The sequence below is a fragment of the Rana temporaria genome, chromosome 1, assembly GCF_905171775.1.
Source record: "Rana temporaria chromosome 1, aRanTem1.1, whole genome shotgun sequence".
NCBI classification, from domain to species: domain Eukaryota; kingdom Metazoa; phylum Chordata; class Amphibia; order Anura; family Ranidae; genus Rana; species Rana temporaria.
The window spans coordinates 499,297,893-499,322,497 of NC_053489.1; the positions used below are offsets into that span (position 1 = coordinate 499,297,893).

Genomic DNA, 24,605 nt, shown 5'->3' on the forward strand with positions numbered 1-24,605 from the left:
CGCATGTACCGGGGGGGGGGGTCCCGATCGGACCCCCGACCCGCGGAAATGCGGGGACGTACGTGTACGCCCATATGCCTGTACGTGCCATTCTGTGGACGTACATGTACATGCGGCGGGCGTTAACCAGTTAATGTAGATTGCTTATAATGTAGATTATTTTGTTATGTTCCTTTCTTTTATGTTTTTGAAATGAATAAAATACGGGTTTTTTTTAATAAGTCTCATTTTGTGTTATGTTTACTTTTTGTGAATTTTTGGGGATATGGTGTGCAGATATGCTGGATTCATTGTTCCCTGAAAGTTGTCCAAACCCCCTGATTACAATTACTTAACCTATTTCTGACCAAAGCACACACTTGCACAAACCTGTGCCTTACTTGTAGTCCATGGTCACAGTTACTGAAGTTCATCTGAACTCTCGGGCCCATACCACCGGGAGGCAATAATGGGTAAATTAATAAGGTACACTTCCTGGATACCATTTCCCAACTGAGACATTGAAGAGACAAGGAGTTTATTTGCTAACTTTACTTAAAGTGTTACTAAAACCAGTAATATGAAAATAGTTCATCTGCCCCCCACAGTGCCCACAGCTTATAAATCTTATTTTGACATTAAAATATTACCACTATATACTTTTTGGGCTGATCTGTTTATCACGGTCAGTGATAAATTGCACAGTTTCTCCAGTGCTGAGAGTTCAGATGGGAGGAGATTTTCACTACAGCCTGTATGCACACCCACATGTTTGATGCCAATATCATATGACCTGGCTATCTCTGAGAACAAGTAACTGTTCTCTCCAGCATAAAAGACACAACTGAGCATGTGTAGGTCAGCTACCCTGCCTGTGTTAGCTGGCCTTCCCCAGATAGACAGTGCAGGAGGGGAAGGATCTGTGCATACAGGATAAAACAGCCTTTTTTACACAATGCAGAGGATTGACCCCTTAAGTTCCACAGTGAGTATAACAAGCATGTTATGCTGCATACAGTATATGGACTGATTTTACTGTTGTCAGTTAAGTAACAATTTAATAACAGTAGATAAAAGTATAACAGTCCATACATTGGTAGAAGATGCAGAACATCAAGAAAGCAGTTCCCAAATCCTGGGGTATAGTCTTGTAACTGTTCTGGTAACTGTCCCATTATTACACATGGTTTACAGGAGGGATGCTATGGTGTACTCACTGGTGTCACATGCTAGTCCTAGGCCATGAGCCTACTCTACGCAGAGCTTCCTCCTCAGGCTCCATGGTGCTCTCCCACTCTCACATAGGTATCCTTCTGAGTTGCTGCTGGTGTTTCATCAGATAAGGCAACCCCTCAGAATTTGTAACAGAAATTACATTCCGTTGCCACCATCTTGCTACACCCTGCACTCGACCACAGTAAGGATACAGTGAGAAGGCGGCAAGCGGACATCTTAATACACCCAGAGTCATGCATTTCACACTAATTTTTAACAGTAAACTGAGCTTATATAGTGAAATACAGTATTTTAAAATCTGTCTGACTGTTTAGATGTTGAATTTTTAAAGCAGCGGCAAGCCTGCTGATCTCACAGGTTTTACTAATCTGACAGAACACCGCTGCTTTGAAAAATAAACATCAAAACAGTCTGAGGGATTTGAAAATACTGAATTTCACTAAATAAGCTTTTACTGTTAAAAATGTGAAATGTGAAATGTAAGACTCTGGTGGGTGTAACAAGATGTCCGCTTGCCGCCTTCTCACTGTATCCTTACTGTGGTCAAGTGCGGGTTGTAGCAAGATGGCGTCGACGGAACGTCACTGCCATTACAAATTCTGATGGGTCGCATCTGACAAAACACTGGCATCCCAAGAGAGTGAATTAGACTCTCCCCCCCCCCCCCCCACCACATATAAAGGGAGAAGGCAGGACAATGGCTACCAGCCCATCTCTAAGGGGAGTGTCCTTCCCTTGCCTACAGACTCCCCTAGGAAACACCCACATGTACATTTTAGGGTTATTTCCGAATAGACATTGCCTGAACACTGGAAAGCTACACAGTACAGATCCGTGATTGTGAACCTTGGCACCCCAGATGTTTTGGAACTACATTTCCCATGATGCTCATGGACTCTGCAGTGTAGTGGAGCATCATAGGAAATGTAGTTCCCAAAAAAACTGGGGTGCCAAGGTTCGCCATCACTGGTATAGATAAATAGAGCCATGGGGTCCCTCTTATGGATAAGGGCACTGAAAGCAAACGTTTCCCTTAATCTGAATTGGCATTCATTCCATAACGGTGGCTTTGACGTGGAAGAACATCTATTCCTAACCAGGGTTCCTCCAGAGTTTGCTAGGGGTTCCATGAGCTGTGGCTGATTTACCTGCCATTTGATGGAGTCTGCAGGGACAATTCCACCTGTACAGACAGGGGTATGATGCCAGTCATCTTTTTAGCTGTCTGTAAGGGAGGCATTCTTCCCACAGACCACCAATAAATTGGTTTAAGCAGGGGCTCCCTGTGACCTAAAAATGATTTTAAGGGTTCCTCTGAAGTAAAGGGATTGAGAAAGACTGGCCTAGAATTTACCCCCTTCAGTATAACACTGAGCCTATATTATTCTATGGCAGTCAATATCATTAGGGAACCCCCACTATGGTTAACATTTGGCAACAACCATTGTGGACTGCAAACATACCTTATTTTTCCCTAAATATTAACCTGTTAGAAGGAAATACAATACAAAAATGCTATACAACCAATATTACGTCAAGTTTTGGTCTCCTATTTGTGGGAACAAAATGATAACAACTTTGTTTGGGTAGAGTGTAGCATGACCGCGCAATTGTCATATAACAGCGACAGTGATGAAAGGTGAAAATTGCCCTGGGCAGGAAGGGGCGAAAGTGTCTGATATTAAAGTGGTTAAATGAACCCCTTTGTGTATTAGTGTTAGAATAAATCCATTACCGAAATTTTAATTTCTAAAAGAATACAATAAAACTGAATAGAATATAATAGAAAATAAAATAGAAAATAAAGGAATGGAATAGAAAATAATATAATAAAATAAAATAGAAAAGAATAGAAACAAATTATAGATTTGAATAGAATAAAATAGAAAGAAAGAATATAGCCGTTTTCCAAAATTTGAACTTCCAAAATAGAATAGAAAAAGGTAGACTAAAACAGAAAAGAATAAAATAGAAAATAAAAGAATAGAGATAAAGGAATAAAATAGGGGGAAAAATGGATAGAATAGAGTATTTCCGTGTGATTCTAAATATTTCTGAACGACTCTGAACCATTCCAAGTGTCACCGACGCCCCCGTACCTCTGGCCAAATACGGTACTGCACACCCCATTAGCTTGAATTCTGCTTGTTTCGCAAACCGAATCAGATTTTTTTTTCCAAAAGTTGCTTGTCATTCAAAACGCTCATTAACCGCATTACTCGTAAACCAAGGTCCCACTGTAATGTGAATGCAGCCTAAGTCCATCAACTACCACAAGAATAAAGGTGAGCGATCATCCCACACTCTTCTGTCCCGCTACCCAGAGGACACGTTTTTATACATGTGAAATTGTTTTTCGGTGATAAAGAAAATTGTTTATCTGTAGTTATGGTAACATTTTAAATAAAGATCGGTGATATGAGCAGAAGAGTGTAGGATTACATCTCAACTTTCCTGTGTGTTGCTAACATTGTTACAATTCCTGCACTTGGCAGAAAGTTGGGCAAGAGCCAACATTGAATCGATACATTAATTGCTACATGTACTGTCTGATGTCCATGCAATGCCTATGCCAGCATAGTTAGACCCCCATCACATCTGAGTGCTTTGCAGCTCCAAGCTCAAGTCTCCAAAACTCTCAACAAACAAACCCCCCCCCCCCCCCATAATGAACCACTTGCCACCCACCCAAAGTACTTTTACTGCAAAGGGGCAGCAGCTGCAGGCTAGGCAATGTAACTGTACGTCGTCACCGAACCTCCGGGTTTGCCCCCTGCTGCCCTGTGCTGTGATTGGGCACGGCGTGAGTTTCTCAGCAGGTTACAGCCAATGTTTACAAACACAAAGAACTCTGTACACAGACAGCAATCTGGCTGTTTCTTCTCCCTGAAATCAACTCTGAGTTCAAGGAGAAAAAACAGCCAGAGCTGTGAGTTTTTAAAAGCAGCACTTGTTAGGCACACAGTTAACCCCTTGATTGCCCCTTGATGTGAACCCCTTCCGAGCCAGTGTCATTAGTACAGTGTATGGTATTATCACTGGACGTGATATATTTGGATTTTGCAAAAGCGTTCGATACAGTTCCGCACACACGGCTCATGTGTAAGGTAAGGTCTACAGGATTGGATATATCAGTTTGTAAATGGATAGAAAACTGGCTGAAAGACAGAATTCAGAGAGTCGTGGTTAATGATTCTTACTCTGAATGGTCCAATGTTATCAGTGGTGTACCCCAAGGTTCAGTGCTGGGACCCTTACTTTTCAATATATTTATAAATGATATTGGGTCTGAGATCAAAAGTAACATTTCTGTCTTTGCAGATGACACCAAGCTATGCAGTGGAATAACGTCCTTACAGGATGTCTCCAATTTACAAGCCGACCTCAATGCTCTGTCTGATTGGGCGACTAAGTGGCAGATGAGGTTTAATGTAGATAAATGTAAAGTTATGCACTTGGGGGCTAAGAATATGCATGCATCATACATACTAGGGGGAGTACAACTGGGGGGGTCTGTAGTGGAGAAGGATCTGGGGGTTTTAGTTGATCATAAGCTCAATAATGGCATGCAATGCCAAGCTGCGGTTTCCAAAGCGAGCAAAGTCCTTTCTTGTATTAAGAGAGGTATGGACTCCAGAGACAGAGATATAATTTTGCCCCTGTACAAATCATTAGTAAGACCTCATCTGGAATATGCAGTTCAGTTTTGGGCACCAGTTCTCAAAAAGGATATAGGAGAACTGGAGAAAGTGCAGAGAAGAGCAACCAAACTGATAAGAGGCATGGAGGAGCTCAGCTATGAGGAAAGATTAGAGGAACTAAATTTATTCACTCTTGAGAAGAGGAGAATTAGGGGGGATATGATCAACATGTACAAATATATAAGAGGTCCATACAGTGTACTTGGTGTTGAGTTATTCACTTTACGGTCATCACTGAGGACAAGGGGGCACTCTTTACGTCTAGAGGAAAAGAGATTTCACCTCCAAATACGGAAAGGTTTTTTCACAGTAAGAGCTGTGAAAATGTGGAACAGACTCCCTCCAGAGGTGGTTCTGGCCAGCTCAGTAGATTGCTTTAAGAAAGGTCTGGATTCTTTCCTAAATGTACAGAATATAACTGAGTACTAAGATTTGTAGGTATAGTTGATCCAGGGTAAATCCGATTGCCTCTCGGGGGATCAGGAAGGAATTTTTTCCCCTGCTGTAGCAAATTGGATCATGCTCCGCTGGGGTTTTTTGCCTTCCTCTGGATCAACTGTGGGTATGGAGTTGGGTGTATAGGATTTTACTGTGTTTTTTTATTTTGTTTTTTGTGGTTGAACTGGATGGACTTGTGTCTTTTTTCAACCTGACTAACTATGTAACTATGTAACTATGTAACTGTATTAGTGTTACTAGTGACGTCAGTGCCAGTTAGTGTGCCTCCCAGCCAGTGTAGGTTAGTCCTGGTATTGCATTCTTATAAAAAAAAATGGTTTCATGAATTAAAAAATAACAAAACAGTAAAGTTAGCCCAATTTTTTTGTAAAATATGAAAGATGATGTTACGCTGAGTAAATAGATACCTAACATGTCATGCTTTAAAATTGCGCACACTCATGGAATGGGGCCAAACTTCGTTACTTAAAAATCTCCATAGGCGACGCTTTTAAATGTTTACAGGTTACCAGTTTAGAGTTACAGAGGAGGTCTAGTGCTAGAATTGTTGCACACGCTCTAACGCAAGCGGCGACGCCTCACATGTGTGGTTTGAACGACGTTTACATACGTGGGCGGGACTTACGTGTGCGTTCGCTTCTGAGTGCAAGTTACTTATTTATTTTTTACACTTTTTTTTCGATCGCTTTTATTCCTATTACAAGGAATGTAAACATCCCTTGTAATAGAAATAGTGTGTGACAGGCAGGGCAGGATTTGCTCTCCCTGCCGCCCCAAGGCCAGGTTCCACAATGCACCCCCTCCCCGCTAACCGATCCCCCCCCCCAAATCAACGGAGATTGTGCGGCACGGTTAGTTCAAATATGTTTTGTTTGTTTTTTTACTTTTGTATTCATTTTTTGTAGCTTGTCGCTTACTTTTTTAAATTTTTGTATCATTTTGTTCTTATTTTTCTTCTTATTTTTCTTATTCTTTTCTTTTTATTAATTTAATTATTATTTCTTATTATTTATTTATTTATTATCAATTTTTTTTTTTACTTAACTTTTTTTGCTATGACACAGGAGAAAACAATTTCCTGTGTGTTAGCAATTGGAGGTGACATGTTCTCTTTATTGACCCTGTCACCTCCAAGACAGGAGTCCTAGCACTGTGCTAGAACTCCTGTCACAGCTGAGATGGGAAGAGCACAGCTCTCCCCTCTCACTGTGTACATCGGCAGCAGGGACAGGAGACAGACTCGGTGTCCGGGGGGAGGACAGAGTCCTGAAGACAGAGCCAGCAGAGATAGGTATGTGGGGTGAGGGGGAGAGGGGAGGATTGACGGGAGCACATATTTTACAAGTGTTAACAAGCGAGCGGATTCCCCCATAACTTACCACCCTTAACTGTATGTTCCGGGCGTCAGGGGGACTCCATGCTACTGCCGCCCCTTGGAGCCCTGCCGCCCCAAGGCCTGGCCTCAGTGGCCTTGTGGGAAATCCGGGCCTGGTGACAGGTCCTCTTTAAGGAGAGATGCGGGGTCAATAAGACCCCACATCTCTCCTCCAGGCTGGAAAGAATGAGATTGTGAAAAAAAATTCACAGATCTCATTCTTACTAGCCGCAATTGTGGTTTGTTTACTTACAGGTACCCGGGCGTGACGTCATCACATCGCGCCCGCCGCTATGATTATTCTTACGGTGCGCAGGATCGCCGCCGGAAGAAAATTATATCTTAATGATGCCTCTAGGTGCAGGCATCATTCAGATATCCCCGCACAAAGTACAGGACGTCATATGATGTCCACCTGGGATAACAGATCCCCTTTATGGACGTCATATGACGGCGTGCGGTTATAAAGTGGTTAAAGGGGTTGTAAATGAATATATATATATATATATATATATATATATATATACACACAGTGGGAATCAAAAGTTTGGGCACCCCAGGTAAAAATTTGTATTAATGTGCATAACGAAGCCAAGGAAAGATGGAAAAATCTCCAAAAGGCATCAAATTACAGATTAGACATTCTTATATGTCAAAAAAAGTTAGATTTTATTTCCATCATTTACACTTTCAAAATTACAAAAAAATGGCGTCTGTAAAAGTTTGGGCACCCTGCAGAGTTAATATCTTGTACTGCCCTCTTTGGCAAGTATCACAGCCAAGTGTATTAATAAAGTTGGTTTGCAGTTTTTTATATATTTGTGTTTCTGTGCCTATAAAGGCCATCATTTCTGGTGATGACATTATTGCAGTGTCAATTAGTGTCAGATTGTCCGCCACACTAGCCCCGCCATTACTAGTATAGTGTCTGTACAGATTAGTATTTTGATCATGATCAGATCTATATTAGTGTCCCCAATAGTATGACTCCCACATAAATGCAGTTTTTTTTTTTTACCAAAGACATGTAGCAGAATACATTCTGGGCTAAATTTACATTTTAAATTTAATGTAATTTAAAATATAAATACAAAAAAAATATTGGATATGTTTTGTGACTAAAAGAAGAAAATATCTGTTTTTTTTTCTAAATGTTCTGTCTTTTTTCACTTGTATAATAATAAACCCAGTGGTTATCGAATAACACCAAAATAAAACTCTATCTGTGTGGAAAAAAAATATATAAATTTCATTTGGGTGTATCGTTGAATGACCGCGCAATTTCCAGGTAAAGTAGCACAGTTCCGTATGGCATGAAACTTATAAATGATGTAACTATGATACTTATGTGATTTAACGCTTAACAAAAAGCTACATTTCAGGCAGATTTGGGCCCCACAGACTTCAGCGTGAATACTTGAATCCAGCAATGGACAGTCAGATCTCCTTCAGGACAATACAATCAGTGTATAACTCAGTAGCAGTATGCTGGGACCCCTCGTCTGATAACTGAACCAATAACACCGCTATCCTCTACAATTATCCTTCAGCCGCCATGTAACGGCTGGCAAATCGCTACGTCTGCCAACCAAGCACTCACAACAAACAAAGCTTTATTGAAACACCAGGCGACACGGACTCTGGAGGTTTGTGCTTACGCCCCTCACGCTGTGTACGTACGCCGCTTGGATCACGTGACTGTAACGGGCGGAATTTTCGAAAAACAACCAAGCGGCCCCGCGGGAATGGAAGCGGGCTCTCGCGGCTCCATCCACCGTTACCGCCGGCTCGTAGTGACCTTCCTGTCCGCTACCTCGGGAGTCTCCGAGCACCCACACCGTCTATTTCTGCGATGATGAGCCGGGCCGCCCAGAGGAAACATGGCGAGCAGCATCGGGGGGACGATCGAGGTGTGTAGAGGGAGATCACACCTTCCCTTCGTGTTCTGAGGGGGGAGGGGGCGCGACAATTCCCTCCTGTCCCCGGGGAGCCCGCTCCGGGTGATGGTTACCCCCGCCCTCAGCGTCCCCTGACATGTTGTGTTGTCATGTAGGCATGGTTGTCATGTACGGATGGTTGTCATGTAGGAATGGTTGCTGTCAGTTAGGACAGCGGGAAGTGAGCCGGGCTGGACCTGAGTGTACCTGCTGTCATCATGCCAGGATCCTCAGTGTGCTGTCAGCTCGTGTGCTGTGTCTGCTAACATCATGCTGGAGAGAGTCCTCACCTTCCTCTTCCCTAACCTGGTCCCCAAAGACTCATCTGATGGGGGCCATGAGCAGGAGATGGGGGACACCTGTAAACCGCTACTGCAGGGGGAGAACTCCATAGAGGTATCTGTACCCTGTGTATACAGATCTATATGCACACTATGTGTGTGTGTGCAGGGAGGGTTCTATACGGCATCTACCATACATCTGTATATAGTATGTGCAGGAGCTGTCTGTGTGTTTGTTTATATGTGACTGTGTGCAGGAGCTGTCTGTGTGTTTGTTTATATGTGACTGTGTGCAGGAGCTGTCTGTGTGTTTGTTTATATGTGACTGTGTGCAGGATCTGTCTGTGTGTTTGTTTATATGTGACTGTGTGCAGGATCTGTCTGTGTGTTTGTTTATATGTGACTGTGTGCAGGATCTGTCTGTGTGTTTGTTTATATGTGACTGTGTGCAGGATCTGTGTGTTTGTTTATATGTGACTGTGTGCAGGATCTGTGTGTTTGTTTATATGTGACTGTGTGCAGGATCTGTGTGTTTGTTTATATGTGACTGTGTGCAGGATCTGTGTGTTTGTTTATATGTGACTGTGTGCAGGATCTGTCTGTGTGTTTGTTTATATGTGGCTGTGTGCAGGATCTGTCTGTGTGTTTGTTTATATGTGACTGTGTGCAGGATCTGTCTGTGTGTTTGTTTATATTTGACTGTGTGCAGGATCTGTGTGTGTTTTATATATGTGACCTATGTTCAGGATCTGTGTATGTATGTATGTATGACTGTGTTCAAAAGCTGTGCATGACTTCTGTGCAGGGTCTGTCTGCATATGTATGACTTATGCGCAGGATCTGTCGGGGGTGTATGTATGACTTATGCGCAGGATCTGTCGGAGGGTGTATGTATGACTTATGCGCAGGATCTGTCGGGGGTGTATGTATGACTTATGCGCAGGATCTGTCGGGGGTGTATGTATGACTTATGCGCAGGATCTGTCGGTGTGTGTATGACTTATGCGCAGGATCTGTCTGTCTGTGTGTGTGTTTATATATGTGACCTATGTTCAGGATCTCTCTATGTATAACTGTGTTCAAAAGCTGTGCATGACTTCTGTGCAGGGTCTGTCTGCATATGTATGACTTGCATGTATCTCTGTGTATTTATGATTGTGCAGGATTTGTATGTACAGTATGTATGACTTATGCGCAGGATCTGTCGGGGGTGTATGTATGACTTATGTGCAGGATCTGTCGGAGGGTGTATGTATGACTTATGCGCAGGATCTGTCGGGGGTGTATGTATGACTTATGCGCAGGATCTGTCGGCGTGTATGTATGACTTATGCGCATGATCTGTCGGCGTGTATGTATGACTTATGCGCAGGATCTGTCGGGGTGAATGTATGACTTATGCGCAGGATCTGTGAAATGTTGACGGCTTTTTTTTTTTTTTTTCCCACCTATCAGGACTTCAAGGTCCTCAACCTCCTCGGAAAAGGCTCATTTGCCTGTGTGTACAAGGCACAGTCCAAACATACAGGCATCGAAGTAGCTATCAAAATGGTAAGTCTCACCTTAAAGGTCCCGTTCACACAGATAGGTGCACATCATGCCACGTATAACGTCTTAAGGTTTTGTGATTGCGATGTTGCAACACATTGCACTTTTTTTTTATTATCTGAATTGAAATGTTATAACATGTGTATTGTAACTTGGTATAGAGCAGAACACCACGCTGTGCAACCTGTCCTACTTTTTTGTCAGTGCGCACTGCAACAATAGGACATTGCGTTGCCTAGGCAGGGCTAGTGTGAATGAGCCCTTAACTAATAGTTTTTAGCATATTGAACATTTTGTTTGTACTGATCCAGAATATTTATTTTCCTTTTTATCATTGTAGATTGACAAAAAGGCCATGCAGAGGGTTGGCATGGTCCAAAGAGTGCGTAATGAGGTAGAGATCCATTGCCAGCTAAAGCATCCATCTATTTTGGAGGTAGGTTTCATTTTAAACAATATATTAAAGTGATATGCTGGAGAAAAATGTGTGACGCAGTTATTATTATTTTTTTTTCTTTGCAATAGCTTTATAATTATTTTGAAGACAGCAACTACGTCTATCTGATACTTGAAATGTGCCACAATGGAGAGATGAACAGGTTTTTAAAAAATCGAAAGAAACCCTTTACGGCAAATGAAGGTGAGTTAAAGTCAGCTTATGTCTTAATGCGTTTAGTTACCCTAAAATAAAAAAAATATGGATCCTGTTCCTTTAAAGCATGTTATACAGCAGTGCTTGCGCTGTGTAATTTGGTCCCCTGTATCGCCTAAAAAACCTGTCTGATCCTGCCAGTTTCTACCCTCCCCTCTGTAAACGGACCACGTTTTATCATGGCTGCTAAGCCCTGACACCTTGGTCAGTTTACACGCCTTCTTCATCCACTGTCTCTACTGTCTGCTCTTCTCTGTCCTACCCTGTCCTCTCCCACTCCCCTCTGTATGGGCACACAGCTCTAGGAGACTGAGCAAATGGTATAAAAAGGGTCAGAGTGGCTTAAAGGGGTTGTAAAGGTACAATTTTTTTCCTAAATAGCTTCCTTTACCTTAGTGCAGTCCTCCTTCACTTACCTCATCCTTCGATTTTGCTTTTAAATGTCCTTATTTCTTCTGAGAAATCCTCACTTCCTGTTCTTCTGTCTGTAACTCCACACAGTAATGCAAGGATTTCTCCCTGGTGTGGAGTGTCGTGCTCGCCCCCTCCCTTGGACTACAGGAGAGTCAGGACGCCCACTAACACACAGCTCCTTACTTTATCTGCAATGTAGAGAGCATCCTGACTCTCCTCTAGTCCAAGGGAGGGGGCGAGCACGACACTCCACACCAGGAAGAAAGCCTTGCGTTACTGTGTGGCGTTAGACAGAAGAACAGGAAGTGAGGATTTCTCAGAAGAAATAAGGACGTTTAAAAGCAAAATGGAAGGATGAGGTAAGTGAAGGAGGACTGCACTAAGGTAAAGGAAGCTATTTAGGAAAAAAATTGTACCTTTACAACCCCTTTAACAACCACTTTAAGTCAACTTTTACCTTTTTTTTACATGCATTTATAATGATACCTGAAGCTGTGATGGGTCCTTGTTAAAAGTGGCTGTTTAGAGTGGGGCAATTGTTTGAATGTTATTTCTGTTGTATATTTCTGGTTTACAGTAAGAGTAATGTTGTTTTGCTACTGAATTATTTCCTCTATAAATTGGATCAAAGGTGTTTTAAATCCTCTTCCTTTTTTTATTTTTTTATTCACAGCTCGGCATTTCATGGAGCAGATAGTGAAAGGGATGCTGTACCTTCATTCCCATGGCATCCTACACCGCGACCTCACCCTTTCTAATCTTCTACTCTCCAGTGACATGAACATCAAGATTGCAGACTTTGGCTTGGCTGCCCAGCTAAAGTTGCCAAATGAGAAACACTTTACAATGTGTGGCACACCTAACTACATCGCCCCGGAAATTGCTACCAGGAGTGCTCATGGCCTGGAATCTGATGTCTGGTCCTTGGGCTGCATGTTGTACACTTTCCTTGTGGGTCGACCACCTTTTGACACAGACACAGTAAAGAACACTTTAAATAAAGTAGTTTTGGCAGAATATGAAATGCCCAGTTTTATGTCAAGAGAGGCAAAGGACTTAGTTTTTCAGTTGTTACGTAAAAATCCTGCAGATAGGCTAAGTCTGTCTTCTGTGCTGGACCACCCATTTATGATAGGGTATTCTTCTACCACACGTGCCGATATGGCAGCAGTTGAAGATTCTATCGATAGTGGCCATGCTACAATTTCTACAGGCTTTACTGGTTCCTCTGGGGTAAGTGTTAGCGGACGCCTACCAGAGAAGAGGATTTTATCTGGCCCTTCACTCCCAAACAAAATGAACATCTTCCAGTTTAAGGACAGGGAACCAAGTAATGCTTCGACCGGAGATGGAGGGAGCTTCCATAGCCGCCAGAGGGAGGAATATGATCTCTCTGAGGGAAGAGGTAGAAAAGCTGTTGAAGATAGGCCACGCTCTCGCTACCTCCGCAGAGCCCACTCCTCTGATAGAACCGGTACCTCCCACAGCCAGAATCATAGTAAACCAGGCAGCTTCACCGATAGGTGTCACTCTGTGGAGAATCTGAGGAAACCTGGTCCGCTGACGGGTTACAGGACCTCTGCCTCGTCTCCCGGAAACAGCTATGGAGATATTCCTCAGATGTTCCCAGACAATGCAAAGCATGGATCCTTGGACAGACACACCTCCCCACCAGTGAAAGAGAAAACACCGTAAGTAAAATACATATTACTAGAACAGAATGTTTATTGGTGTAAGGTGTGTGTAGCTGGATGCTCAAGAGTACTTGTTCTAAGCCTGATGGCCATTGTTTTTGAACAGCAGGGCTGTATGATACCATTGGGTTTAGGGTTGTCCCGATACCGATATCGGGACCGATTCCGAGAATTTGTCCCGATACCGAAATAGAGTACTCCCCCCCGCCGCCGCCGCATCCCCGCTGCCGTCGACTGGTTAATACGCGCGGGGAACATTACAGCTTTCATTTGAATAGCTGTAATGATTCGCGCCGCATATAGACACTCCCCCTTGCTCTGGTGAACTGTCCAATCCCGAGCAAGGGGGAGTGTCTATACGCAGTGCGGCGCGAATCATTACAGCTATTCAAAGCTGTAATGTTCCCCGCGCGTATTAACCAGTCGGCGGCAGCGGGATGCAGGTGGGGGAGACAATGGCTGGATATGGGGGGAGACAATGGCTGGATATGGGGGGAGACAATGGCTGGATATGGGGGGAGACAATGGCTGGATATGGGGGGAGACAATGGCTGGATATGGGGGGAGACAATGGCTGGATATGGGGGGAGACAATGGCTGGATATGGGGGGAGACAATGGCTGGATATGGGGGGAGGCATGGCTGCATATGGAGGACATGGCTGGATATGGGGGGAGGCATGGCTGCATATGGGGGACATGGCTGGATATGGGGGGACATGGCTGCATGGATATGGGGGGGGAGACATGGCTGCATATGTGGGGGGAGTCATGTCTGCATATGTGGGGGGAGTCATGGCTGCATCTGTGGGGGGAGTCATGGCTGCATCTGTGGGGGGAGACATGGCTGCATCTGTGGGGGGAGACATGGCTGCATTTGGGGACACATTTAAAAAAAAAGTATCTGTATTCGGTATCGGCAAGTACTTAAAAAAAAAAGTATCGATACTCAGTCCTAAAAAAGTGGTATCGGGACAACCCTAATTGGGGTAAAATGTATCAGCTATACTTTAGGTAAAGTTAAGAGTTTAAATTTGAAACTAGTTGATTAATTTGTGCAGCTGTAACATACTTGAAGCACAAATCTATATATGAGCTGGTTTCTGTTATCTGCTAATTATCCTCTGGGGAATGTGCTGTCCTCTACAGATGGCGCTAAAGCCCAGGGGTAAGGTGATAATGATTGTGTGTCATTATAAAATCCAGGACATAGGCAAAAGTCACCATTAGTTTTGATGTCTACTTGCAAGATCGATGTAGATGGTTCTATACTATTGTAAGGTGAATATTTGTAGTATTTATTTATTTTTTAATATCATTCGCTCAAGCTGGATAAATCCTAGGGGCCAATGCACATGCAATTCTGCTGGTGTGTTTAGTTCATTTATGATTGTTAAAGGGTGGCAAAGTGTGACTGGTGTACCACTGGTAGGATTCACCCTTGCCAGTGGTGACACTGTGCCAAGGATCTGGATTTCAGTTCAGGCTTTTCTTATGGCAGAATGTGTATACTCGAGTTTAGCAACAAGTGGGAAATTCAGTAAGATGCATGGTGAATCTGATTGCATGGGCATTGGGAGAAACAAATGTCCTAAGTCAGGGATCTTCAAACTACGGCCCTCCAGCTGTTGCGGAACTACATGTCCCATGAGGCATTGTAAAACTCTGACATTTACAGACATGACTAGGCATGATGGGATTTGTAGTTCCTGAACAACTGGAGGGCCGTAGTTTGAGGACCTCTGTCCTAAGTGGATGATGGCTGGATAGGTTAGTGGAATGTGTGGTCATTTTGTAATAAAACTCAAGTACTCTGAAGGTTGTGGACGTAGTAAAGTGTAGGAAGTTCTCCTGTAGGAAAAGCCTAAGTTACGTATTAACATATCTATATCTACAAAAGCGCTTTTGTATGTTCTTTTCCTGTTGGCAACTGATTTTTTTTATATATACACATTATATATATATATATATATATATATATATATATATATATATATATATATATATAATCTCAATTTGTCTTGTGATCGATAAGTAGAATGTTACACTGTTTTGCATGATTGATGTAGAAATGTAACAAACTGTGTATGGAGCTACTTGTATTTTGGATAAAGATTGTAAGGTGATGCCAGCATATCTAGAAATATGCATTTAGCCCCGGTTGACACTGATGCGGTGCAGGAAATGCAGCGACTCTTGTGCGTTTTCTGCATCGCAATCGCACTGCAATCTGCTGTGTGTGTCAAATAAAAAAAACCGACATCCCAGTAGCAGGTCACAAATGCAGTGTGTTTGCCTGAACCGGATCTCATGTGTATAAAAACCCATGCAATCCAATTCCAGTGTGGCTAAAAAAAAAAGTGCCTGCACCTTTTTTTGATGTGCGATTTTAGCCATCAAAAATGAATTGGTGCAATCCACATGCGACTCCCGGTGTGAAATTGGGCTTAATGAATGAATGAAAAACTTATATAGCGCGGCACATGCGAACTGAATCGCCTCTGGGCGCTTGATGTTTCGTGTCTCATGACATCAAAAGAGCAGAGTTTTGATCTGTCTTCTGAAAGTCAGGTGGTTTTCCTCCAACCGAATGCTGGTTGGTAAAGCGTTCCATAGTCTCGGACCTTGAAAAGCAAACCTTCTTTCTCCTTTGGACTTGTATTTGGTTTTTGGCACCCTGACCAGATTTTGGTCAGTGGATCGCAGAACGCGATTAGAATTGTGAGGTTCTATCTTGTCGCAAAGATATTGCTGAGCCTTCCCATGGATGCACTTATGCGTCAGACAGAGTGCTTTAAATACAATTCTGTCTTTTACTGGCAACCAGTGAAGGGTTCTCAGCGAAGGTGAGATTGATTCCCATGTCCTTTTCCCAGTCACCAGTCTGGCGGCCGTATTCTGTACGACTTGCAGACGAGAGATTTGGTACTTTGGGAGCCCGAGGTAAAGGGCATTTGCATAGTCCAGTCTGGAATTCACGATTGTTCCCACCACGACTGCTACGTCTTCTTTGGGGATAAATGGAATAAGTCTGCGTAGTAGGCGCAACAAATGGTGCGATCCGCTGACTACTGACCCTATTTGTGCGTCCATTGTCATGAAGGTGTCAAAAATGACTCCTAGACTTTTGACTTTGGAGCTAGGGGTGATGCTTTGGCCCAGAATGGGCGGCGGTGTCCAAGTTGTTGCCAGTTGACTCTTTCGGCTGGCGTGAAACATAAGAAGTTCTGTTTTGGAACTGTTGAGTTTAAGATAACTCTTAGTCATCCAGTTTTCTATCGAAGAGAGACATTTCTCTAAACTGAGATGATGATCCTTTTTGTTGCAGATGCGAAAATACAATTGCGTATCGTCTGCATAAGAGTGATAAAGTAGTTCTTGGCTACTGATAATATCAAAGAGAGGGCGAAGATAGATGTTGAACAGTACCGGTGACGGGGGATGCTTGGGGGACTCCACATGGCACCGTGCGTTTTTCCGACGTGAAAGATCCCAGTTTCACTGTTTGTGATCGGTTTTCAAGAAAGGAGGAAAACCATGGTAAATCACCTTCTGCGATTCTGGCTACCTCGGCCAGTCGCATCAGTAACATTTTGTGGTCTACTGTGTCAAAGGCTGCGCTTAGGTCTAGCAGAACCAGGAGACAGGATTCTCCCTCGTCTGCGGCCTCGAGGGCATCGTCCCATATTTTGAGTAAGGCCGTTTCTGTCCCGTGTCCGGGACGGAAACCTGATTGAAATGGATCGAGTAGATTGTGGGTATCCAGATGCTGTTGCAGCTGTTGTACCACTATTGTCTCCATTATTTTGGAGAGAATATTTAGGCCTGTTATGGGGCGGCGGTGAGTTGGGTCCTTGGGGTCCAAGTTAGGTTTTTTCAAGATGGGCTGGATTGTGCCCTCTTTCAGCAGGGATGGCACTATGCCTTCCTTAAATGACTGATTTATAAGCTGTGTGATGGGAGGCGCCAGAATATCGGCGCATTCCTTCAGCAGCTTGGTGGGAATGATGTCATTGGGTGCTGTTCCGCAATGCACCAATGATATTTTTGGTGGCATCGATGGAGATGGGTTCCAGAGTGAACTTGGTTAATTGTAGAAGGTTTCTGTTGGTGTTTTGTAGTTGATTGAAGAGGGGGCTGAGGGGGGTATTATTTTGCAGAATACTTACCCGGATTCTTTCGATTTTGTCGATGAAGAAATCCAATAGTTCATTACAGAACTCTTGGGTGTCTGAATTGGGGACTTCAAGACATCCCGGATTCATGGTCTGGGTGACCATCTTGAAGAGTTCTCGGGGGCGGTTCATGGCGCTGTTAATCGTCATAGAAAAATGATGTTTCTTGGCTTTGAAGATTTCTTTATGATATTGTGTTGTTATTGCCTTGTAGATGATGAGGTGCTCTTCTGGAGGGCTTCTTTTCCAGGCGGCTTCCGCCCTTCTGCGCTCTTGCTTCAGAAGCGACAGCTGGTTGTTGAACCAGCCGGACTTTTTTTTCCGGATGCGGACTTTGCGTTTCGGTGCTACTAAGTCGGCTGATTGTAGCAGAGCTGCATTTATGGCATCCAGTGTATCTGAGGCTGTTAACTGAGGATGAATAGTTTCGATTCGGTTTCCCAAGGTAGATTTGAAGAGTTCCGAATGGAGCTTCTTCTGAGATCTAGCCCAGTGTATTGTCACCGGTTTGGGTGCTTTTATAACTGGTGGAATTTTGGAAATTATGAAACTAATTGCATGGTGGTCTGTCCATGGCAAAGGTTCATTTCCCAAAATGTTTATTTTCAGATTTTGTCAGAAAATTAGGTCGAGTGTGTGACCTGAAACATGTGTTGGCCCGCATATAAGTTGCTGCAGTCCTAACCCTTCCAGGTGGTCGATGCAGGCATCCGCAATGGGATCCTGTGCGGAGTTGGCCCACAGATTGAAATCCCCAAGCAGCAAAAGATGTTTGCTGTTAAGGGTATGAGTGGATATGAACTCCGTTAATGATGGTAGAAGCTGCGATTTTGGCCCAGGTGGCCTATAGCAGAGGAGAATGTGAACAGTCTCCTGGGGGTTAGTTTGAAGTTGAAGAGTAAGGGTTTCCATGAATGGAAGGGGATTTTGAAGGACCGGCTTAGTGATTGCAATATGAAACTTATGGATCACCGCCAGGCCTCCTCCTCTTTGCCCTATTCTGTTTTCCGTTATAATTCGATAATTTTCTGGCACCAATTCTCCAAGAATGGTGTTGCAGTCGTCTGAAAGCCAGCTTTCTGTGATAAAGAGGCAGTCTAGATCGTTTTGTAGTAAGAAATCGTGGATTTCTGATCGGTGTTTTACTGCCGATCTTGTGTTGATCAAAGCACATGATATGTGCTTGAGCTGGGTTAAATGGTTGAAATTTTTGATGGTCGATCGTTGATCGAATCTCCAAAGTTGGTCTATTTTTAAGGCCTTTTTGGTGACGGCTGGTAATACTGTTGCGAATTGTCTCAGACCCCAAATCGTTTCTGCAGAGTATCGCAGTTTAACCATTGTTGCCAGTCACCGGGGGGGGGGGGGGGGATTGATTGCAATAGAGGGAAGATTCGCTGAATCCTCTCGCTTGGCCTTGGTCCAGAGGAAGGCAAAAAAAACCCTGGCAGTGCTAAGCCAATTTGCTGCCGCAGGGAAAAAAAATTCCTTCCTGATCCCTGAAAGGCGATCGGACGAAACCCTGGATCAAGTACTGTTTGGAATGGGGGGGGGGGGAAGAAGGGTGTCACTGTAGCTGAGGAGTACCAAGATGGCCGCCGACCGGGCCACAGGCCTCAGGTTTGGGGGCTGTTTGGCTTGGTGGGTATTAGCTGGTTGTTAATCCAGGGGAGGATGGGATCCTCCAGGGATAGGGGGATGATCCCTGACAATTCCAGGAAAATTTCCAGGCTGTCAGTGCTCCTTTTTGCGGCACGCGGCTGAAGCCGCGGTCTTTCCTAATTGCGGCGGCCGCGAATAAGGCCTGGTCTGACGCGGATGCGGGAAAGAGCCGCAGATCGCCAGAAAAAAGCGCTTCTATGCGCGGCGGGTGGCCGGGGTGATTATGGGTGACTGATTGGGGTGCATGCGGCTCTAAGAGAAGGTAAACAGCCGCAATTTGGATCGCTGGAGTGGCTGTCCTGAAAAGGACGGTCACTAGCGATTCCTGGGGGTGGAAAGATGGCCCTGAAAGACAGGGTCTTACCTGAAGAGAGGGGCCCACGAAGGGAAGGAAGGAGCCGGTCCTATGGGCTGCAAGTTGATTCATGCAGCAAAGATTGTAGGAGCCTGCCTGCCTGTCTAGCTGGCTATCTGTCTGGTCCCTGGAGAGAGCAGACTCGTCGGGAAGCGTCCTACTCCCTCACTGAACTGACACTGACTGATTAATGAAAACGAATAGTATTAATTGACGGGAGATCTACCCTTTCCCTACTCTAATAAAAAATGTTGTTATTTCTCTTGGTGTTTGGAGATTTTCCCCTCACTTCCTGACTGGTGAGATCATTGTCATCAGGTCAGTGAGCATCTGTAATGGAGCCTTTAGATCAGGCATGTCCAAAGTCCGGCCCGTTGGCCAAATGCGGCCCCCCTGTTGATTTAATATGGCCCCCCTGGGGATTTGGATATATATTGTTTGTGGCCCCCAGGGCCACAAAAGATATATACCGTATTTATTGGTGCTGCCCTGGAGGGGACAGAGAGGGGACAGGACAAGCGCTGTCAGATTACATTAAGAGAATCTCCTGTTTACTCAGCAACGTCGGTATTGGAAGTCCCGTCTCCTGGGATGCCATTGGACGACTGTTCTGCCTATCATAGGAGGCAGGACTTTGTATTAAAGAGGCCACAGAGTAAACAAGAGATTCTCCTGTTTGTAATCTGTCGGCACCCGTCCCGCCCCCTCCCTCTGCCCTCCGAGGCTGCAGATCGGCATCGATCAGGCTGCACTAATGACAATGGTAAGGCTGCATTCATGGCACATGTGAGGCTGCATTTATGGCACATGTGAGGCTGCATTGGTTACAATGGTATATCCAAATAACACGCCCAAGTTCATCCTTAGTCCTGAGCAGCGCTCTGGGATTCGTTGGGGCCACAAAAGAAGTGTATACAGTATATCCAAATAACACGCCCAAGCTCATCTCTTCACCACACACAGCCACAAAGATCAGAGAATTCTTGTTGGGCGGTGTATTGGTGCTCGGACGAACACACTTAGACCAAATTTTAATGGTTCAAAGAATGTCAGGCAAAATAGTCGGCCCTCACGCATGGTCACTTCATCAAATCTGGCCCTCTTTGAAAAAAGTTTGGACACCCCTGCTTTAGATGGATTCTCCAGAAGACTGCGGGGGAGGGGGGGGGGATTAACTTCTGCTTCAGTTCACAGCCAGAAGTGGGAGCGGGTACCTGTCAAAACCAGGTAAACCCCCCCCCCCCTTTCTCTGGGGGCATTGCTCAAGGGGGAGGGGCCAGATGTGCTGGTGGAGGTCCCGAAATGGGATCGGAGCTGCTTAGTGCAAGACCACTGCACAGAGCAGGTAAGTATAACATGTTTGTTATTTTTTTTTAAACACAAAGCTTTAAAGGGGTTGTAAAGGTAAAACATGTTTTCCCTAAATAGTTTCCTTTACCTTAGTGCTGTCCTCCTTCACTTACCTCATCCTTCCATTTTGCTTTCAAATGTCCTTATTTCTTCTGAGAAATCCTCACTTCCTGTTCTTCTGTCTGTAACTACAAACAGTAATGCAAGGCTTTCTCCCTGGTGTGGAGTGTCGTGCTCGCCCCCTCCCTTGGACTACAGGAGAGTCAGGACGCTCTCTACGTTGCAGATAAAGGAGCTGTGTGTTAGTGGGCGGTGTCCTCACTCTCCTGTAGTCCAAGGGAGGGGTCGAGCATGACACTCCACACCAGGGAGAAAGTGTCGCATTACTGTGTGGAGTTACAGACAGAAGAACAGGAAGTGAGGATTTCTCAGAAGAAATAAGGACATTTAAAAGCAAAATGGAAGGATGAGGTAAGTGAAGGAGGACTGCACTAAGGTAAAGGAAGATATTTAGGGAAGCACGGCTTCCCCGTGCTTCACTGTGGCGGCTGCATCGATCGTGTCATCCCTTTTATAGGGAGACACAATCGATGACGACAGACCTACTGCCACACCCCCCTACAGTTGTAAACACACTTCAGGGAACACATAACCCCAACAGCGCCCCCTAGTGGTTAACTCCCAAACTGCAACTGTCATTTTCACATAAACAATGCAATTTAAATGCATTTTTTGCTGTGAAAATGACAATGGTCCCAAAAAGGTGTCAAAATTGTCCCAAGTGTCCGCCATAATGTCGCAGTCACGAATAAAAATCACTGATCGCCGCCATTAGTAGTAAAAAAAAATGTTTTTTATAAAAATGCAATAAAACTATCCCCTATTTTGTAAACGCTATAAATTTTGCGCAAACCAACCAATAAACGCTTATTACGATTTTTTTCCAAAAATATGTAGAAGAATACGTATCGGCCTTAACTTAGGAAAAAAAATGTTTTTTTATATATTTTTGGGGGAAATTTATTATTTATAGAAAAAAGTAAAAAATATTGCATTTTTTTTCAAAATTGTCGCTCTATTTTTGTTTATAGCGCAAAAAATAAAAACCGCAGAGGTGATCAAATACCACCAAAAGAAAGCTCCATTTGTGGGAAAAAAAGGACGTCAATTTTGTTTGGGAGCCACGTCGCATGACCACGCAATTGTCTGTTAAAGCGACGCAGTGCCGAATCGCAAAACCTGGCCTGGGCCTTTAGCTGCATATTGGTTCGGGGCTTAAGTGGTTAATACCACTTTGAATACTTGCCTAAGCCCAATCTCAATCCAGCAAAGTGCCCGGCTGCAGCAGGTCTTTTCCCTCTTTCTTCTCACAGGAGACTCGGTAGGAACCCTTGGCTCCTGCTGCTGTCAATCAAATCTTGTAGGGGGGGGGGGCGGGCCCAAAAAAATTCTGTTTTTATAGCAACAAAGCAAAGTGACATAATAAAGACTACATTACCCTTTAAATGTGACTACCTTTTGCATCCTGATATCAAGTTGTCACTTGAGGTTATAACATTGTTTTTGTGTTTTGGCTCCAGATCTGAATATTTCTGTCTTCCAAAGCCAACTGCTGCAAGGTCTGATGAGAGGTGCCAGACTGAAACTGTACAGCAATGGTTTGGAGCGATGCAACTAAATGGTAGGTTTTAATGCGTCACTAAACCTACATCATAAAAAAATCTATCAGCAAATGGTGTATGACATGATATGAAATTTGTTTTCCCTATTCTGCTGTTCTCTATCTCCACATTCTGTTCCCACTTCAGCTAGAGATTTTACAAAGCAATGTTGACAGCTCTGCACATGCTCAGTCTTCAGGGAGTTTCTATGCTGGGCATTTCCTCCCCATCACATCTGAGCAGTCCATGTGACTATAGAGTCATACATGTGAGCGTATACGTAGTCATAAATGTCCGCCTACTCCCTCCCTCCACTAACCAGCTATACACAATGGGGGTGGGATATTACATGTAGATTAATGATGGCTTCACCTCCCTCTTATTCTAAGACACAGGCTGAAGGGGCGTAACATGGCTTGGGACTGGCAGAAATCCACCCACACCATGTTGTTGCCAGCAGCAGAGGACTAGAAGCTCCTCCTGCTTATGTTTCCCTGCAGACAGGCTGGGAAAGATCTGGCTCACATGACGATGACGTCTGTATGTCAATAAGGAAAAAGTTACTTTTAGATGTTGTGTTTTTTTTTTTGTTATTTTTATTCATGCCATTAACGATTACCCATATAAAGAATTAGGAGGGACAATGTAAATTAAACAGTTTTTGTTTAGTATTACTTTAAGGACATTTTTATACAAGGTTGTTGAGTATTGCAGTATTTATATGTCTGTTATGTCGTTCTCCTCCTATAATTTTGTATCTTCATTTTTATTAGGATCAATTAAAGCTGAACTTCGGGAAAAACAAACTTTTTTTTTTTTCCTTCGGTTAACTGCTGGTTTATGTTTAGGGGGATCGGGTACTGCTGCTTTACTTACCAGATCCTCCACTGCCATAGGCTCCTCTGCACTGCTAGACTGGCCCCTGCAGCCTCTTCTCCCCTGCACTTCTGTGCTTGGATGCTTGTGACATCATCAAGACCAATGCAGGTACCATAGCCCTGCATTGGACATGAGGATGCCAAGGGACAGTCCACTGCCAGAGTGTAGGAGAGTCCTGTATTGCTGAGGGAGCAGAGGTCCGGGTAAATAGAAGTGCTTTGCCCATCCCTTGCAGGTGAGGCCCCCACTGCAAAGGAAAGCAATTTTCCTTTAATTCATCTGAGTGAGTCTCCCCTCCAAGTTCCTAAAAACTTCTTTATTTTCTTTACATTTTTTTAGGCCAGATACACACTACTCAGGAGGTAAACAGCATCAATAATTCAGGTGCTAACTACTACTGCCAACCTGCCATGAAACCAGATGCTCCACCATACACCAGGAGTGATGTTAAAATGAAGAAGGCCACTGACTCCTCCTATGAAAGTGTGCAGAAAGGACTGGGTAAATTTCCAGCTGCTGGCCAGCATAAAGCAGAAGAAAACCAGCACCATCCTAAAGGTAGAATTCCCCCACAAGTTCCTGGTTACTGCAACTTGAGAAGTATTGTTCATCCACTAAACTCTGAGAGACTAAAGCCCATCAGGCAGAAAACAAAGAATGCAGTGGTATGTATGAGCTCATTGTACATGTTTTGTATCTTCCAGTTTACAACATGTATAGGTTCCAAACACAATTTACACGTAGGCTCAACGCATTTCAGAAATCCTTAAAGCGGGAGTTCACCCGAATTTTTTTTTTTAACCTTCGATTGAGGCTCATTTTGTGAAGGGGAATCGGGTAGTTTTTTTACAATCAAAGCCGTACTTACCGTTTTAGAGAGCGATCTTCTCCGCCGCTTCCGGGTATGGTCTTCGGGACTGGGCAATCCTATTTGATTGACAGGCTTCCGACAAGCTTCCGACGGTCACATACATCGTGTCACGAGTAGCCGAAAGAAGCCGAACGTCGGTGCGGCTCTATACGGCGCCTGCGCACCGACGTTCCGCTACTTTCGGAAAATCGTGAGGCGATAGATGCGACCGTCGGAAGCCTGTCAATCAAATAGGAATGCCCAGTCCCGCAGCCAATACCCGGAAGCGGCGGAGAAGATCGCTCTCTAAAACGGTAAGTACGGCTTCGATTTAAAAAAAAACTACCCGATTCCCCTGGACAAAATGAGCATGAATCTAATGTTAAAAATTAACTTTT

At 44.0% G+C, this 24,605-nt stretch overlaps 1 protein-coding gene across 2 annotated transcripts in view; it reads left to right on the forward strand.

Moving 5' to 3' along the window:
• The first annotated feature begins 8,406 nt into the window (after positions 1-8,406).
• Positions 8,407-24,605, forward strand: part of PLK4 (polo like kinase 4) — a 40,687-nt gene continuing 24,488 nt past the window's right edge. Inside the window, exons 1-7 of one of the 2 annotated variants that reach the window (XM_040330727.1) lie at positions 8,407-8,660; positions 10,424-10,519; positions 10,857-10,952; positions 11,042-11,156; positions 12,256-13,273; positions 22,398-22,498; positions 23,697-24,022. In XM_040330727.1, coding sequence (XP_040186661.1) covers positions 8,631-8,660; positions 10,424-10,519; positions 10,857-10,952; positions 11,042-11,156; positions 12,256-13,273; positions 22,398-22,498; positions 23,697-24,022 — 1,782 coding nt within the window. In that variant the 5' untranslated portion in view covers positions 8,407-8,630. Of the gene's footprint in view, positions 8,661-8,858; positions 9,084-10,423; positions 10,520-10,856; positions 10,953-11,041; positions 11,157-12,255; positions 13,274-22,397; positions 22,499-23,696; positions 24,023-24,605 lie in introns of those variants that run through there. The other variant, XM_040330719.1, reaches the window with a different exon arrangement.